The sequence below is a fragment of the Cyphellophora europaea genome, assembly GCF_000365145.1.
Source record: "Cyphellophora europaea CBS 101466 unplaced genomic scaffold supercont1.6, whole genome shotgun sequence".
Lineage (NCBI taxonomy): Eukaryota > Fungi > Ascomycota > Eurotiomycetes > Chaetothyriales > Cyphellophoraceae > Cyphellophora > Cyphellophora europaea.
In genome coordinates, this window is record NW_008481812.1 from 793,061 (window position 1) to 807,095 (window position 14,035).

General features: G+C 54.2%; 7 protein-coding genes across 7 annotated transcripts; 4 read left to right on the plus strand and 3 right to left on the minus strand.

The window, feature by feature from the left end:
* Nucleotides 1-377: 377 nt before the first annotated feature.
* HMPREF1541_06511 (uncharacterized protein) lies at nucleotides 378-1,931 on the plus strand (the record flags this gene model as incomplete). The annotated part of the gene is made up of 1 exon (XM_008720843.1): nucleotides 378-1,931. The coding sequence occupies one exon, from the start codon at nucleotides 378-380 to the stop codon at nucleotides 1,929-1,931; it is 1,554 nt and encodes a 517-aa protein (XP_008719065.1).
* Nucleotides 1,932-2,412: 481 nt separating this feature from the next.
* HMPREF1541_06512 (60S ribosomal protein L36) lies at nucleotides 2,413-3,034 on the minus strand (the record flags this gene model as incomplete). The annotated part of the gene is made up of 3 exons (XM_008720844.1): nucleotides 2,413-2,493; nucleotides 2,641-2,823; nucleotides 2,978-3,034. The coding sequence occupies 3 exons, from the start codon at nucleotides 3,032-3,034 to the stop codon at nucleotides 2,413-2,415; spliced, it is 321 nt and encodes a 106-aa protein (XP_008719066.1).
* Nucleotides 3,035-3,364: 330 nt separating this feature from the next.
* HMPREF1541_06513 (uncharacterized protein) lies at nucleotides 3,365-4,651 on the plus strand (the record flags this gene model as incomplete). The annotated part of the gene is made up of 1 exon (XM_008720845.1): nucleotides 3,365-4,651. The coding sequence occupies one exon, from the start codon at nucleotides 3,365-3,367 to the stop codon at nucleotides 4,649-4,651; it is 1,287 nt and encodes a 428-aa protein (XP_008719067.1).
* Nucleotides 4,652-4,831: 180 nt separating this feature from the next.
* Nucleotides 4,832-7,117, minus strand: HMPREF1541_06514 (uncharacterized protein; the record flags this gene model as incomplete). The annotated part of the gene is made up of 4 exons (XM_008720846.1): nucleotides 4,832-6,326; nucleotides 6,376-6,557; nucleotides 6,607-6,978; nucleotides 7,082-7,117. 4 exons carry the CDS (start codon nucleotides 7,115-7,117, stop codon nucleotides 4,832-4,834), a joined length of 2,085 nt encoding a protein of 694 aa, XP_008719068.1.
* Nucleotides 7,118-7,593: 476 nt separating this feature from the next.
* Nucleotides 7,594-10,335, plus strand: HMPREF1541_06515 (uncharacterized protein; the record flags this gene model as incomplete). Its single annotated transcript, XM_008720847.1, has 1 exon — nucleotides 7,594-10,335. The coding sequence occupies one exon, from the start codon at nucleotides 7,594-7,596 to the stop codon at nucleotides 10,333-10,335; it is 2,742 nt and encodes a 913-aa protein (XP_008719069.1).
* A 120-nt stretch (nucleotides 10,336-10,455) lies between these two features.
* On the minus strand, nucleotides 10,456-11,829 carry HMPREF1541_06516 (uncharacterized protein; the record flags this gene model as incomplete). The annotated part of the gene is made up of 1 exon (XM_008720848.1): nucleotides 10,456-11,829. One exon carries the CDS (start codon nucleotides 11,827-11,829, stop codon nucleotides 10,456-10,458), a length of 1,374 nt encoding a protein of 457 aa, XP_008719070.1.
* A 416-nt stretch (nucleotides 11,830-12,245) lies between these two features.
* HMPREF1541_06517 (uncharacterized protein) lies at nucleotides 12,246-13,826 on the plus strand (the record flags this gene model as incomplete). Its single annotated transcript, XM_008720849.1, has 1 exon — nucleotides 12,246-13,826. The coding sequence occupies one exon, from the start codon at nucleotides 12,246-12,248 to the stop codon at nucleotides 13,824-13,826; it is 1,581 nt and encodes a 526-aa protein (XP_008719071.1).
* Between the last annotated feature and the right edge of the window lie 209 nt (nucleotides 13,827-14,035).

Sequence of the window (14,035 nt, forward strand, 5' to 3'; positions counted from 1 at the left end):
CTGTCCGAGGCTTCGAGAGATGGTCGTGGCTGTAGTTAGACGTGCTCGAAGACTTGAAGTGGACGCAGGCTGTCAAGCATACTACGCGTCGGAGAGCACCGTGGCTAAGCGCCGATTAAGCGCCACAAGCGCTGCTAGAACTCACTTTTATGCTATGACGCAGCCTCGCAGCCTTGCTACGCCTACCAGTAGACCAGGCATCCGCGGGGAGGCGACAGCAACTCTCCGCCTTCGAAATCATTGTTCTGTGGTCTTCCGTTGTGTTCTCCGACTACGTGGTCACCACCTGGATTCAACCTGACAGCGCCGCAGATCCATTTTTTCCGTTCTGCGGCCACTGTTGGTGACCCACGACTTCTGCCCCGCAGACCGGCAAGATGGCCTCCAATGTGGTGGTTATCGATTCCACGGCAAGAAGAGCTACAGTCAAGACTACACCAGGAACGAATCTAAGTGAAGTACTAGAGGAGGCCTGTCGAAAGTTAGGCTACAAGCCGGAGCAGTATGGGTTGAAGCACAACAACAAGCAAGTCGATCTAACGAGACCATACCGACTATCTGGACTCGCTCCCGGTGCCAAGCTAGAGCTTGTGCAGCTTTCCAAGTCTACCGGTGTTGTTTCAGTCGCGTTACAATTGCCAGAGTCAGAAGCACAAGGCGTGCCTAATGCGAGGCTCTCAGACAAGTTCCCCAGCAATACAACTTTGTGGCTGCTTCTAAGGAAATTTGAAGCTGGTGTGGCTGGAGGTCCAGCACCCAGCAGGAACTTCACAGCAAGGGGTAATCCATCAAGTGGAGCCGGGGCCGGACGTCTATACTACGAGCAGCCGGTGGTGCAGATCATGAACCGAGAGCTATCCACGTTTACAGATCTGCAGAAGACGCTGGCACAGCTGGGACTGAACAGTGGCAGCAGCCTTATGCGTCTCAGCTTTAAACCTACGGAGAGACCCTTGGAGGATGCTTTAGAGGAGACTCAAGCATACTTTGACTCACTTGACGCTCCTTACACGACAGAGACCGCCCGCGCACAAACATCCACGACCTCTCAGACACCTCAAGAAGAGTCTTCGGCGACTAAAGACGTCAATGAACCACCATCAGCCGACACAGCTATGTCCGGAACGGAGCCGCAGCCAGAAGCGGAAACCACACCTAGTGCCTCTATGACAGAGTCAACCCCTCAACCTAGCCAAACACAACAATCCGCTGAAGAGATTCCCTCTCCTACCTCACGACCAGTGTCAATCTATAGGCCACCCACAGGCATCACCCCATCTGCCGCCTTAACCCAAAATAACGAAGCAGACTTTACGCCAACAATTGAACACGCTCAAGCGCACCAGAAAATGCTCACCGAGGCAGGTCGCAACCGGAGACTTAAAACCGATGCTGAGCTAGCTGCTCAAGCCAAAGAGGAACAAGAGAGGCTCGCCGCCATCACAGAGGTGGAAGTGAAAGTCCGCTTCCCAGACCAGTCCGCGCTCGGGACGAAATTCAGGCGAGAAGATACTGGCACGACACTGTACACCTTCGTCAGAGAGGAGTGCCTAGATACGCAAGTCAAAGGTGAGCCGTTTGTGCTAGGTATACCTGGAGGCGGTGGACGAGGATCTATGGAAGTTATTCCAGACACTGGCAAGCGGCTCATTCAAGATCTACATCTGAAGGGGCGAGTGCTACTGGTCTTTGCTTGGGATGAGAAAACTGCCAGCGCAACTGCTCGAGGAGCCAAGAGCGTCCTGAAGGCAGAGCTGCGGGCGAGGGCTCAAGACCTCAGAGTGCCCGAGGCACCAGTGTCGAGTGGCCCAGAGGAGAAAGGCACGAGAGTCAACATCGGTGGAACGGAGAAAGAAGAGAAGAGTGAAGGAAGCGGCAGCGGGATCGGCAAAAAGATGCCTAAATGGTTGAAGGGCTTGAACAAGAAATGATTCGACACAGCCTTGATGTAGTAGGCTCACTCTTCAATGTAGAACAGGCTTGGATGATGAGACGTTAGCGACGGCATAGAACAATGCAATGCAGTGGACAAGGACATGAACACGGCACAAGCGACATCCACACATGCCGTTTTGCAATGATTCGCTTTAATGGTTGATTTGCTTCTTCATTGTTGGTGCCGCATTGTATCGTACGTTATCGAGATCGTAACCATGACTTGCGACACCGGAGCCACCACGGCCTTCTCCATCAACGTAAACCGGCAGTGGTCATCCACCGGTCCCATATGGAGAATCATAACATCTACTGCCCATTCGCCTCAATAAGGCTGCAACGCACTTCTCTCACGCGCAAAGCAGAAACGCCGCTCATTCCATGCTCATTTGGCCTTTGTGGATAGTGAAGCCTTTTCGCTCGGATATCGGGGATAGAGATTGTCGGGACATGGTCGTTAATTGTCCAGCCATCCGCTTAGTGACCAGCACGGCGAGCCTCAGCGATCACACGCTGCAGCTCGTCGACCTTTCTCTTGGAGCGGGAGAGGGTACCGAGCTATTGATCATCACGTTAGCCTCGTTCTTGCTCTCTCAAGATTGTCTGTGACCCGAAATGAAAGTCTTTGCTGCGCCCTCTCAATTCTCTTCAACGAGTCTTTTGGAAACCTGTGCAACAAACGGGGGGTTGAGATCAAAAACTTACCCTCTTCTTGGCGAGCTTTCTTGCGCGCTTGTCCTTGGAGTTTCTGAGCAGTTCGATGACACGGCGCTCGTAGGGGGCGAGACCGGCGACTTCGCGGACGATGTCACGCACGAACGAGGTGCGCTTGCTGAGGTGGCCCTTGGTGCGGGAGACGCGGGCAGGTGGCTGGATCGGGGTGACCTTCTGTTGTGGTTGTCAGCGATCTTGAATCCTTCACTGCATTTGCAATCATTTTAATATTGCCGGCAAGCGACATGGAAATATGAAAGGCAATGTGTGGGTGTAGAATCGCAGCTCGAGAGTCGGCGCATATTCGATGGGTAATGGGAGAACGTACGTGGCCCTTGTTGATGCCGGCGGCGATGCCGGACTTCTGCACACGCTCCTGAGGCATGGTGTGTGACTTGATTGACGACAGGTGGGTGTTGCAAGGAAAAGAGGACGTCAATAAGGCACGGGCGGTGGTGTCGACGAGCCGCAGACAAATCTTAGAACCTACGGGTCTTGGCGTGCGGCCAGCCAAGATTTTATGCACGTGATGTACGTCACGCGAATAAGACCGTAGGTGCAGCTTTTACTGCCTGACAGATCAAGCTACACCTCAAACGAAGGACATGTCCGCCAGAGCGGCGGTGATGCGATATATAGCTTTTGGGTTCTTGCCATTTCCATAAGTTCGCCTCAGGAAGGTAGCTCAAGCCTATATATAGAGCGCCGCATCAGTATGCGGCCAACTTTGGTGCCTTTCGTTGGGCTCGTCTCCCTCGTCTCCGCTTTCGTCTTCAATGGCGATGTCCAGAACGTGCTCGCTCCGTCTTCCAGAAGCAAAGACGGCCTCTCAGATGTCATTGCAGCATCTCCCGTGTTGACACTTCATCGTGCTCTTTGCGAAGTCGGCTCCGTCACTGGAAATGAGGCATCAGTTGGCAACTTACTTGTTTCCTTCCTGGAAGCCCACAACTTCACGGTAACTAAGCAGGCGGTACCCCTTCCCAACAGCACTGCCGAGCGTTTCAACATCTACGCCGTTCCAGATGCCAGCAAGTTCCCTGGCTATACGAGCACTGCTGCCTCTTACCAGGGGCCCAAGGTCATGTTGTCCAGCCACATCGACACCGTCCCACCCCACTTTCCATACAGCCTCTCCTCCGCCAAATCCAACAAACGCAAGGACATCTTGATCTCTGGCCGCGGTACTGTGGACGACAAAGCTTGCGTGGCAGCACAGACCTCCGCCGCGCTGCAACTCCTCGCCTCGGGCAGCGTCCGCGCCGCCGACATTGGCCTCCTCTTCGTCGTTGGCGAGGAGACGACCGGCGACGGCATGAAGCATTTCTCTTCCTCGTCTCTCTATGCTTCCCAGGCCGACAACCTGAAGGCAGTGCTGTTCGGCGAGCCCACGGAGCTCAAATTGGCGACCGGTCACAAGGGCATAACCATGCTGTATATCAACGCGCAGGGTAAGGCTGCGCATTCGGGATACCCGTGGCTGGGGCGTAGCGCGAACAGCATGATCTTGCCCGCACTGACGGTTCTGGACAAGCTGGGTGATATCCCCGAGGATGAAGGTGGCTTGCCACGATCGAAGAAGTTTGGCAAGAGCACCGTCAATGTAGGGTGGATGCAGGGTGGCGTCGCGGCTAATGTTGTGCCGGAGCATGCGGCGGCGGATGTGACGTTTCGGTTGGCGGGTGGGACAATCGACAAGGTCAACCAGATCATCCTAGATGCTGTGCATGCGGTGGATCCGGAGGGTTTGCTGGACTTGAAACTGGGCCAAGGATACGGCCCTGTAGTCTGTGATGCGGATGTGAAGGGGTTTGAGACCATCAGTGTGAACTATGGAACTGACGTTCCTAATCTGAAATTGAAGGACGGAGTGAAGCGGTATCTCTACGGGCCGGGCAGTATATTGGTTGCCCATGGGGCCGACGAGGGTTTGACGGTGGGTGATCTAGAAGAGTCGGTGGAGGGATATACGAAACTTGTCAAGCATGTATTGGAAAGCTGAATCTGGGTAGTCAAGAGTTGCTTGTACATTGTCGGCTACCGAATCTATCGCTGCACACTCTCATCCTAACCATATTTGTACACTTCTCCCTTGCTCGTAGTCCTTGATCGACGACCAGTCAGGCTCGCACAGTCCTAATGGCCCAGAAGTCATGAAGCAGACGACTCGCACAGGTTGGGCTTACGCGCGCCCCCAGAGGAACCAGGCTTTTCCCATCCATGAACAGACACGCGACCCAACAGATAAAACTAACAATTTCGCCAGAGCCTCTAAGTGGAATGTCATGAGCACTTTCGCCGTCAGCGCAAGCGTACTGCTGTTGAATATTCCCATGGTTGGCCTGAGAGGCCCAATGTCTTCAAGAATTGATGTAGCTCGTGGAGTTTGTGCCGTTCCGGAAGCCAAGAATGCAGTGGCAAGCCTTCTTGTGTAGTAAACGTCGAACGGCAACATGATCATTGACGCCAAGAAAGAGCTTGCGCAGAGACATGTTAGATCACCTGTAAATGTAGACAACGTAGTGACCCGAAAATACTTCGGATTCGAGCGGTGATCATAACCTGGTTTCGGAGTGGCTGCTCGATTCTGCAACGATGAAGCAATGGCCGAGATATCTTCGTCAAGCTCAGTTGGACGACGCACTGGTCGTGGGGCGATACCCTGAAGCCTTTCAGGGGTGTGTGATGCCCGTGCCAGAGACGGGGCTCTTGAGAGTCCGGGTACTGGAGTGGATGGGGCTGAAGGGTCAGGCATGTTAGCCTCGGGGAGATCGACCGGTTCAAGAAGTCTCTCGAGTGGTACCGTTGGGCTGATCTCCGTTTCGTCAGACATCTGTGCTCTGGGTGCGAGTGCGTGTCCTCCTGCCGTCATCTCGTCAACGTCAGCGTCGCTCAAGTTGAGGTCGTCTGGATCGGGCGTAGCTGTTGATATATCATCAGCCCATTCGTGAATATACCCGATTCTGCCAATGGGGTCGATGTGCATCTCCGACAAGGCTTGGTCAATTGCCATTCTGCGAAGCTGATCATCAGGGAGCTGCGCTTGCAATGGCCTTCGATGGTTCTCTCTGACCAGAGCTCCGTACCGATATTTTGCTGCCTGCAGAATCTCAGGTATTTCTGCTCCGTCGATCATGTCTCCACCAGAAGTGAGTCGGAGCCAGGTCAGTATCTTGAGGCATGTTGGGAAAGCGATGCGTAGCTGATCAAGGAAAGACAGCCGTGACTTCAGGAACGGAATGGCCAGAGGGTCCTGGTGAAACTTCGGTATGATAGTCGTGTAGGTATCGAGCTCCCCAACACGGCCTCCGACCGAGAGTCTGTCAGCACGATCCGGCTTCGCTATGATATCTGGCAATAGGAAGCGAAGTCTCAATTCTATGCTTTCGCGTATCTGCTCGCCAATATAGGCAAGGACAAAAGGAGAAGTTACCAGACTGATGCAAAACGCTCCGTAAGCTGGAAGTGATACCGCTGCAGGCATTCTCGCCAAATATTTGGGCGACTCGCTGAGCGGGGATATGAAGGTAGACCAGGAAATAAGGTGTTCGACTGGCATCAGACCCAGCGCCTGGAGCATGCTATGTGCACGTATCGGCCACTCGATCGTGAAGATGCCCACATCTTTCCTGTGATCGTTAAGAAGGAGGCAATTCTGAGCTTTGAGATTCTTACAGCTTGTCCAGGCCCCATTCAGTCCAAGGGGTCTCATCAACATCTCCAAACTCATCGACATTCGGACGGATGGGCCGATGCATAGATGGAGTGAACATGTACCGATAGTCTCGTATCCAATCCGCAGCGATACCGAAGCCTAGCCCCGAAAGGCAGAAAGCTGGTGGCCCCAGGCGTCGTGTTTCTGAATACATGACGTCCATCAAGCTCGGTGCGAAGTATGATCGGAATGTCTGCGATATTGATCAGCGCAGCTCACTATCGGGCGAGCACTTGACTTACCACAAGCCTAGAGCGGAATGATATCGCCCACCAGGAGCCGAAATCGAGACCCAACGCGAAAATTTCTCGCATGGCGAGGCCAACGAAATTCTCCAGCTTGACCAAGTCAACTAGCTCATCATCTGAAAGGTCGTGGCGCCGTGCAAGCTTCGTATCTGTATCATGCTTCGATCTGACGACGCCCACCACCCGCAAAACCTCGTTCTGAGCCCTTCTCAGAGCTTTATCTGCTCGCTCCGAACTCTCATTGACTGGGTGGCCACGACTGTCGAATTGCTGAACATATCCGGGCGCACCGTTATCAAAGGCATGAGAGTTGAGAACAAACTCGCCATTTTCGTCCCTCAAAGGCTCCTCAAAGGCGGACCGGCCCTAGATTCGTCAGACTCGCGCGCGGAATGAGGACGACAACACTGTGTAAGCGCGGCGGGACTCATGCCAGCGCTTGGCTCGGGAAAGATGGGATGGAACTCACCAAGGCCAGTCGGATGAGATGACTGAGTCTGCCCATAACCGGTGCTGGGTCATCAGTTCATACGCCGACGCATTGGCCGATCGATGCTCAGCGCTAGTGGCCCGTGGTTACACGGGTTGCACATGGGGAATTTTCCACGTTGGAAGCAAGCGAGACAAATCCGACACCATGCGCGACGAGGCGTAGCAAGAGACTCGTCGCGTAGATCGACTTCAGTCACAAATGGATATGCCTGCTCTATGTATAGACACTGGTGTATGAGGCACTGGTGCAGCGAAGGAGAGACCGTGGTCTTCGCGCCAATCGGAGACGACTTGATGCGCCAAGGCCCTAATGCCGGGGCAGCAAACTCTAAATGATGAGGCTATTCTGCTGGGTAACTTTTTTTGCGACGTCGAGATTCGCGCCTCGCTCACACCGTCGTCGTCGGGCACAATGCTTCAGATCCTGGTACGCCATCGCAAACAGGGCAAAACTTGCTGCAGGTGATTTGATTTGTTATCATCACAGTCATGGCGACAAAGTTCCAGGTGAAGACAACCTTTGAGGCTGCAAGAACCATCGAGCCGATTTACACGGGTGGGGATGTGTCCGCCAATGCGTCCGGCTCATTAATAGCAACGACCGTGGATGAAGATGTGTTGATCGTGAACACAAGTTCCAATCGGCCGTTGTGTCGAATAGAAGGAGATGGTGAAGCTGTGACGAGCTTGAGCCTTGGACCAGAAGCGTCTTACGTGGCAATATGCTCACGGTCACTAAGCATGCGCATCTTCTCGCTTGATGTCAACGATGAACAAACAGCCGCAACCGCAGTGCTACTGAGGAGCCTAAAAGCCCACACAACTCCGGTGGTCTCCTCCAGTATCGACCCCACGGAGTCTTTACTGGCGACGGGTGCTGCAGACGGAGCAGTCAAGATATGGGACCTTAAAGGCGGCTTTACAACGCATACCTTTCATGCTCACGGTGGCGTTGTGTCTGCGATCTGCTTCTTCCGCCTGCAGCTCGCACAGCAGAAGAGAAAAGGCGTGCCAATAAATCAACCAGCATCATCACTCGGCCTGGCAACGGGCGGTGAGGAAGGCAAGATTCGAGTGTGGGACCTCGCTGCCAGCAAAGCTGTTGCATCGCTCGATGCTCACGCAAGTGTCGTAAGATCACTATGTTTTTCACAGCATGAAGGGTTTTTGTTATCAGCAAGCAGAGACAAGACCATCATATTATGGGACGCCAGGACATGGCAACAGCGCAAAGTAATCCCAGTTCTGGAAGTTGTCGAGACTTCTGGACTTCTCCTGAACGGTGCATACTGTTTCGGAGGTGGGGAGAACGGCAACCTGAGGTTGTGGTCAACTTCCACTGGCAAGGAGATTACGCCCAAGCAAGAGCCAGGACTCGAAACGGATTCGATCGTTACAGCAGTTTCAATCAGCGCAGAATCTCTGATACTGACTATCCACCAAGATCAGACCATGAAGTTTCATTCCTACTCTCAACTAAGCAACGACGTACCGAAAGGTGCCTCATGTCCACTGCCAGTGGTCCGGCGAAAAACAGCCAACCTCGACGAGGTCATCGATATGGCTTGCGTTGGGCCTGATCGATCTACGATGGCACTGGCGATCAACACAGAGAGCATCAAATTAGTATCAGCTGACGGGAGCTCAAGTGCATCCGTATTCGGCAACGACACTGGATCATTAGATGGGCACACTGACATAATCATTAGCTTAGACACGGATTGGTCAGGGCATTGGCTGGCGACAGGCGCCAAAGACAATACGGCAAGGCTATGGAGACTCGACCCAACAAATTCAACCTTCCAATGTGCAGCAGTCTTTGAAGGACATGCTGAATCTATCGGAGCAGTTGCCCTGCCCAAAAGTCCACCCTCAGGCAACGCGGCAAAGCATCCCTCAAAGCATTTTCCAGCATTCTTGATCACAGGCTCACAAGACAAGACTATCAAGAGATGGGACACTTCGAAACTGAAAGTCAACAACGATGATGCTGTGCAGAGCGGCGTTCGCGCGATCTATACACGCGTTGCCCACGAAAAGGACATCAATGCCATTGACGTTTCTCCGATCGGACCTCTCTTCGCATCCGCCTCGCAGGACCGGACCATTAAAATCTGGTCTCTCGAGGACGGCTCCGTGACAGGCATCCTTCGTGGCCACAAGCGGGGCGTCTGGTCCATCAAGTTCTCTCCAGCTGGCACGCCACCCATCGCGCTTGCAGAAGGCGGAGCCAGCTCGTCCCGTGGCCTCCTCGTTAGTGGTTCCGGCGACAAGACAGTCAAAGTCTGGTCCCTCTCCACATACACCTGCCTCCTCACCTTCGAAGGGCACAGTAACTCAGTCCTCAAGGTCATTTGGCTCCCGCCCCTAGATACCGACGCTACCACATCAGACGACGACATCGCTCACCGTAAAACCCATTCACAACATCCGACCATTGCTTCCTCTTCTGCCGACACCCTCATCAAGCTTTGGGATCCATACGCCCCATCAGACTCCGACAACCTCCTCACCACACTCGACAACCACAGCGACCGCGTCTGGGCACTCGCCACACCGTGCTTTCCACACTCCACCGCTCCCACACCACCACCTTACCCCCTCATCTCCGGCGCCGCCGACGCCACCCTCACCTTCTGGGCAGACACCACAACGCAAACCAGCGAGACCGTCACCCGTCAGGCCACAGAGCGCATCGAACAAGACCAGCTCCTGCAGAACCACATCATGGCCAAGAACTACCGCGAGGTCATCACGCTGAGCCTGGCGCTGAACCACCCGGGCCGCCTACTGCGCGTGTTCCAGGACGTCGTCGCCCTCCCTGCCGCCGAGCAAGAGCCTGGTAGCCTCACGGGCGTGCGCGCCGTGGACGACGTGCTCGCCAGCTTGGACGAGGAGCAGGTCTTCAAGTTGCTGGAGCGGGTGCGGGACTGGAACACCAATGCACGCACCGCGGTCGTGGCGCAGCGCGTGCTCGGCACCCTGTTGCGCAGCTACGATGTGGATTTCTTTGTGGACTTGGCGGAGAACAGGCGCTTGAAGGGCGTGAGGCCGCTGCTCAGGGCGTTGGAGGTGTATACCGAGCGGCACTACAAGAGATTGGAGGAGCTGGTGGATGAAAGTTATCTGTTGGAGTACACTTTACGGGAGATGGATGAGATATCAGGGACTGCGATGACTAGGATCAACGGGAGTGCAAAAGCAGTGACCGCAGATGCTGCGATGGTGTAAAGATTGCTAGATGCGGGTGTGCACTGTAAGATAGTAGATGAGTCTCGGAAGAAAGATGGCAGGTTTTGGGGGTCGGAAAATGAATGGGAATATAAATGTCCCGCAACATTCCCACATTATCTATCTATCGTCGCGACGTTTTCTGTCATCGTCTCGATGCCAGTCTCGGTCGCGGTCTCTCTCTCGGTCACGATGGCGACTTCGTTGAGACGAGCTCGAGGCATGGTGATCATCATCTCGATGTCGGCTACGGTGCTTGTCTCGATGCTTGGAATCATAGTCATCCTCATTCCGTCTTCTGCGATCACGCGACCGACTTCGATCTCGTTTCGATCTCACGCCGTCCGAGTCACGGTCGTCATTGTGCCGCCTGGACTTGTGCCTGTCCTCGTCTTCTTCATCTCTGTACCGTCGTGACGAACTGCTGTGTCTGGAGGAGTCGTACCCGTCACCATTGGTAATCGCTTTGCGATCCCCGTCTCGCTTTGAATCTCGGTCTCGACCACTTCGTTCCAAATTGCGGTCGCGGCGGTCACGCCAGTCTTGCTCAGGCTTCTGATTTTTGGAGTCTCTGATCCGCTTCTGGAACTCTTCTTCTGTGATCCGCTCACCAGTCTCCTTATTCTCACGCATCAGTGGCGTGAAGAAACCCTGGCCCTTGTTGTTCTTACGCATGTCGGCCTTGCCCCAGGCACCCAGTTCCACATCAGAACCTGGTGCTGCCTTTGCGCCGATGCCGAGGAAGCCTTCTTGCTTGCGGATCTTGCGTGGATTGTCATCCTTCTCGCTTTCTAGATTGATGGTCTGTCCTGCAGCTTTTCGCTTCTGGCCCATACCTCGTAGCATTGCTAGGCCAAACTCTTCGACGGGCATAGCGGCATAGTCTTCGAGCGTGCTTGACTCTGGGCGTGATGCAACGTCTTCTCGGAAGTCTGTAGTTTCATCTTGGCCTTGAAGTCGAGCATTTGCTTGCGCAGCGATAATCGCGTTGCTCTTCGGTCTGTCACCGAGAAGTGCCGCCATGGCGATTTCGTCTTCAGTCATCTCTTTCGCAGGGTGTCCGTTCGCTGTATCTGCGCTCCCAGGCACAGGCGCATTTTCAGTTCCTTCATCAACCTCTTTCTGTTCTGAGTACTGGAGGCCGCTCGCTTTGCTGACCTCGTCTCTTTCGACCATGACCACCTCGCCATTTTGTGCAGCCTGCACTTCTTCGGGAAGCAGGTTTTTGCGGCCACGAGTCCGCCAGTCACCGTTACCAGAGTTTTGGATGATTTTCACCTCTGTCTGTTGAACAGGCTTGCTTAGAATTGCTCCGGTGGAGGAGAAGCCAGTTACTGACTCATGCTGTGGTTCGTCGTCTTCCTCGTTGTCCGAGTCCTGCGCTCGTAGAGGCGCAGTCTGAGTCTTTTTCGGCTGTGGAAGCCGTGGCCCAGCACCCTTCGCAGGAGCACCTGCTTTGGGCTTGCCGAAACCGAACGAAATGGCCTTGGACATGGCTGGAGTGCCCGCCACATCTGCAGACAGTGACTCGGGGCAGTTTTCTTGTAGCAAAAAAGGTAAAGCGCTCGGAGAAGGCAACAACGACTGCCAAGCCTTTCGGCGGCACCTTATCGATAACTCTAAATGCGCCTGGCCTTTGCGGCCTCGTGCCAGTTTGACCGTCTTCCTTTCAGTGGAGGCAACGCGTTTGCCGGCGGCACTCTTCGCTACCTATCGACACCTCGACGAGCTCAGCATTTCAAGACCAGGCGTTGCCTTGTGCCGTACTGCGTCGCCGATATCCCTCCCTAGATTCAATACATTACTTTCATCTGTGATATTGGGCTGCGATCTGCCAAATCAACTCCCGCGCCTTGTGCGCATACCGGCCACTCCACCTACGGAATCCTGTGCCATCAGTGCTGTCCACGATGACATCTACCGATATGGCCCTTCTGGGCACCTTTCAAAAGCACATTGAAGACATGCGGGCTCTTGTTCAGTGCAAGGTCTGCCTCAAACCATTCTACGAGCCATTCACCCTGTCATGCGGGCACACATATTGCTACTCGTGCCTTTCAAGCTGGCTAGGCGGCAGCCATAATCGTCCAAGGTCAAAGAATTGTCCCGACTGCCGAGCCATAATTCGCACTGAGCCATGTCCGAATTACACACTTCGAGATCTGGTCCATATGTTTCTCAACCGAGCCGAGCTGCTGCCTGAAGATGAGACGACCCAGGAACACGAAACTGGCAAGGCGGACGAAGCCCGTGTGCTTGCAGCAGACCGTTCGTCCCGTGGACTATTCAAAGGTATTTTTACAAGACCACCGCATGGTCTCGGACACCGCCCACCGCACCTACCAGTTGCTCCCCACCCAATATGGGATGAAGCAGACCATGTCGAGAGATGCCCAGCTTGCACTCACGAACTTGAAGACGGCATGTGTAACCGCTGTGGGTGGGAGATCGACGCTTACGGCTTCTCTGATGAGGATGACATCGACGACCTTACTGAACAGACCTACAATTCGGAAGAGGACGACAGGGATATCTCCCCAGACGACGATGGAACCGAACCCTTTCATCCCCTACCTTTTGGTTTCCACGTTCACCACGATTTCTACGACCAAGAGAGCCAAGCAGAAGACGAGCATTATGCAGGTCATCCGTTTCCTCGACCATCTAGCATATCTTTAAGTGAAGATGGTGTTAGTGAGGATGAGGACGACGATGGCGAGATGGACGACTTCATTGACGATGATGAAGAGCACGATCATCCTCGTGAGATTGACTATGATGATGAGGATCTGGATAGCCTGGCTAGCGAGAGGCGGCACCCAGGACATAGGAGCCCACACCCCGGCCATCTAGGACCGGGCACGGAGCCCATAATACATCATCCGGCATCCACGAACTTCGCGTATGATTCTCATTACGACACATCGAGCGAAATCGAGGAGCCATCCTATGATGAAGACGATGCGGCGCCCAGTCTGTCATCTCGGCCAATATACAACATCGACTACAATAGTGAATCATCCGGAGACGAAGATGTCACAGTTCAGAACGGTGACGACAGTCAGACGGATGATCAGACGAATTACGACTCGGACGGCTCATCGGTCCAAGAAGTTCCGCCTCCTTCCCACACCACTGGGTTAACAAATCGGAGGGGCAATCGCCGCATAGTCGACAGCGACGATGAAGAGGAAGACGGAACCGGAGTCGACGAGCAGGTTCCACCACCATTCTCGGAGGAGGACTCCGAAGTTTCAGAGGAATCCGATGACACCGCCATTCGTGGCCCACCCCAATCATCCGCTCTTCGTCAACGACGGCTCAGGCAGCGTAGGGCGACTCACAGCCAACGCAGCGATCGAGGACTGAGTGCGGGGGGACCATCGAGGTACAGCAGCTACAGTCGAAGTCCGCCGCCATCCAGACGACGAGGTCAACGACTCCAGCCAGTGCTTGATCTGACACAATCTCGCCCCATGCGTGTGCACTAGAGGACGCGTATGCCTCACTGATAGCGCTGCGAAAACTTGTTGTACGAGGAGAGGCGTGGAAGGCGAGTGACCCAAAAGAGAAAGCGTTGCAGTATCACGAGATATGTTTATTGCCACGAGGCAGGGAACGCAATGATGGGCGGAATTGTTCAATGGAAAAGCCATTGATGGGCTTGCAACCACACTTAAAGCTGAATAGCAGCATCTTA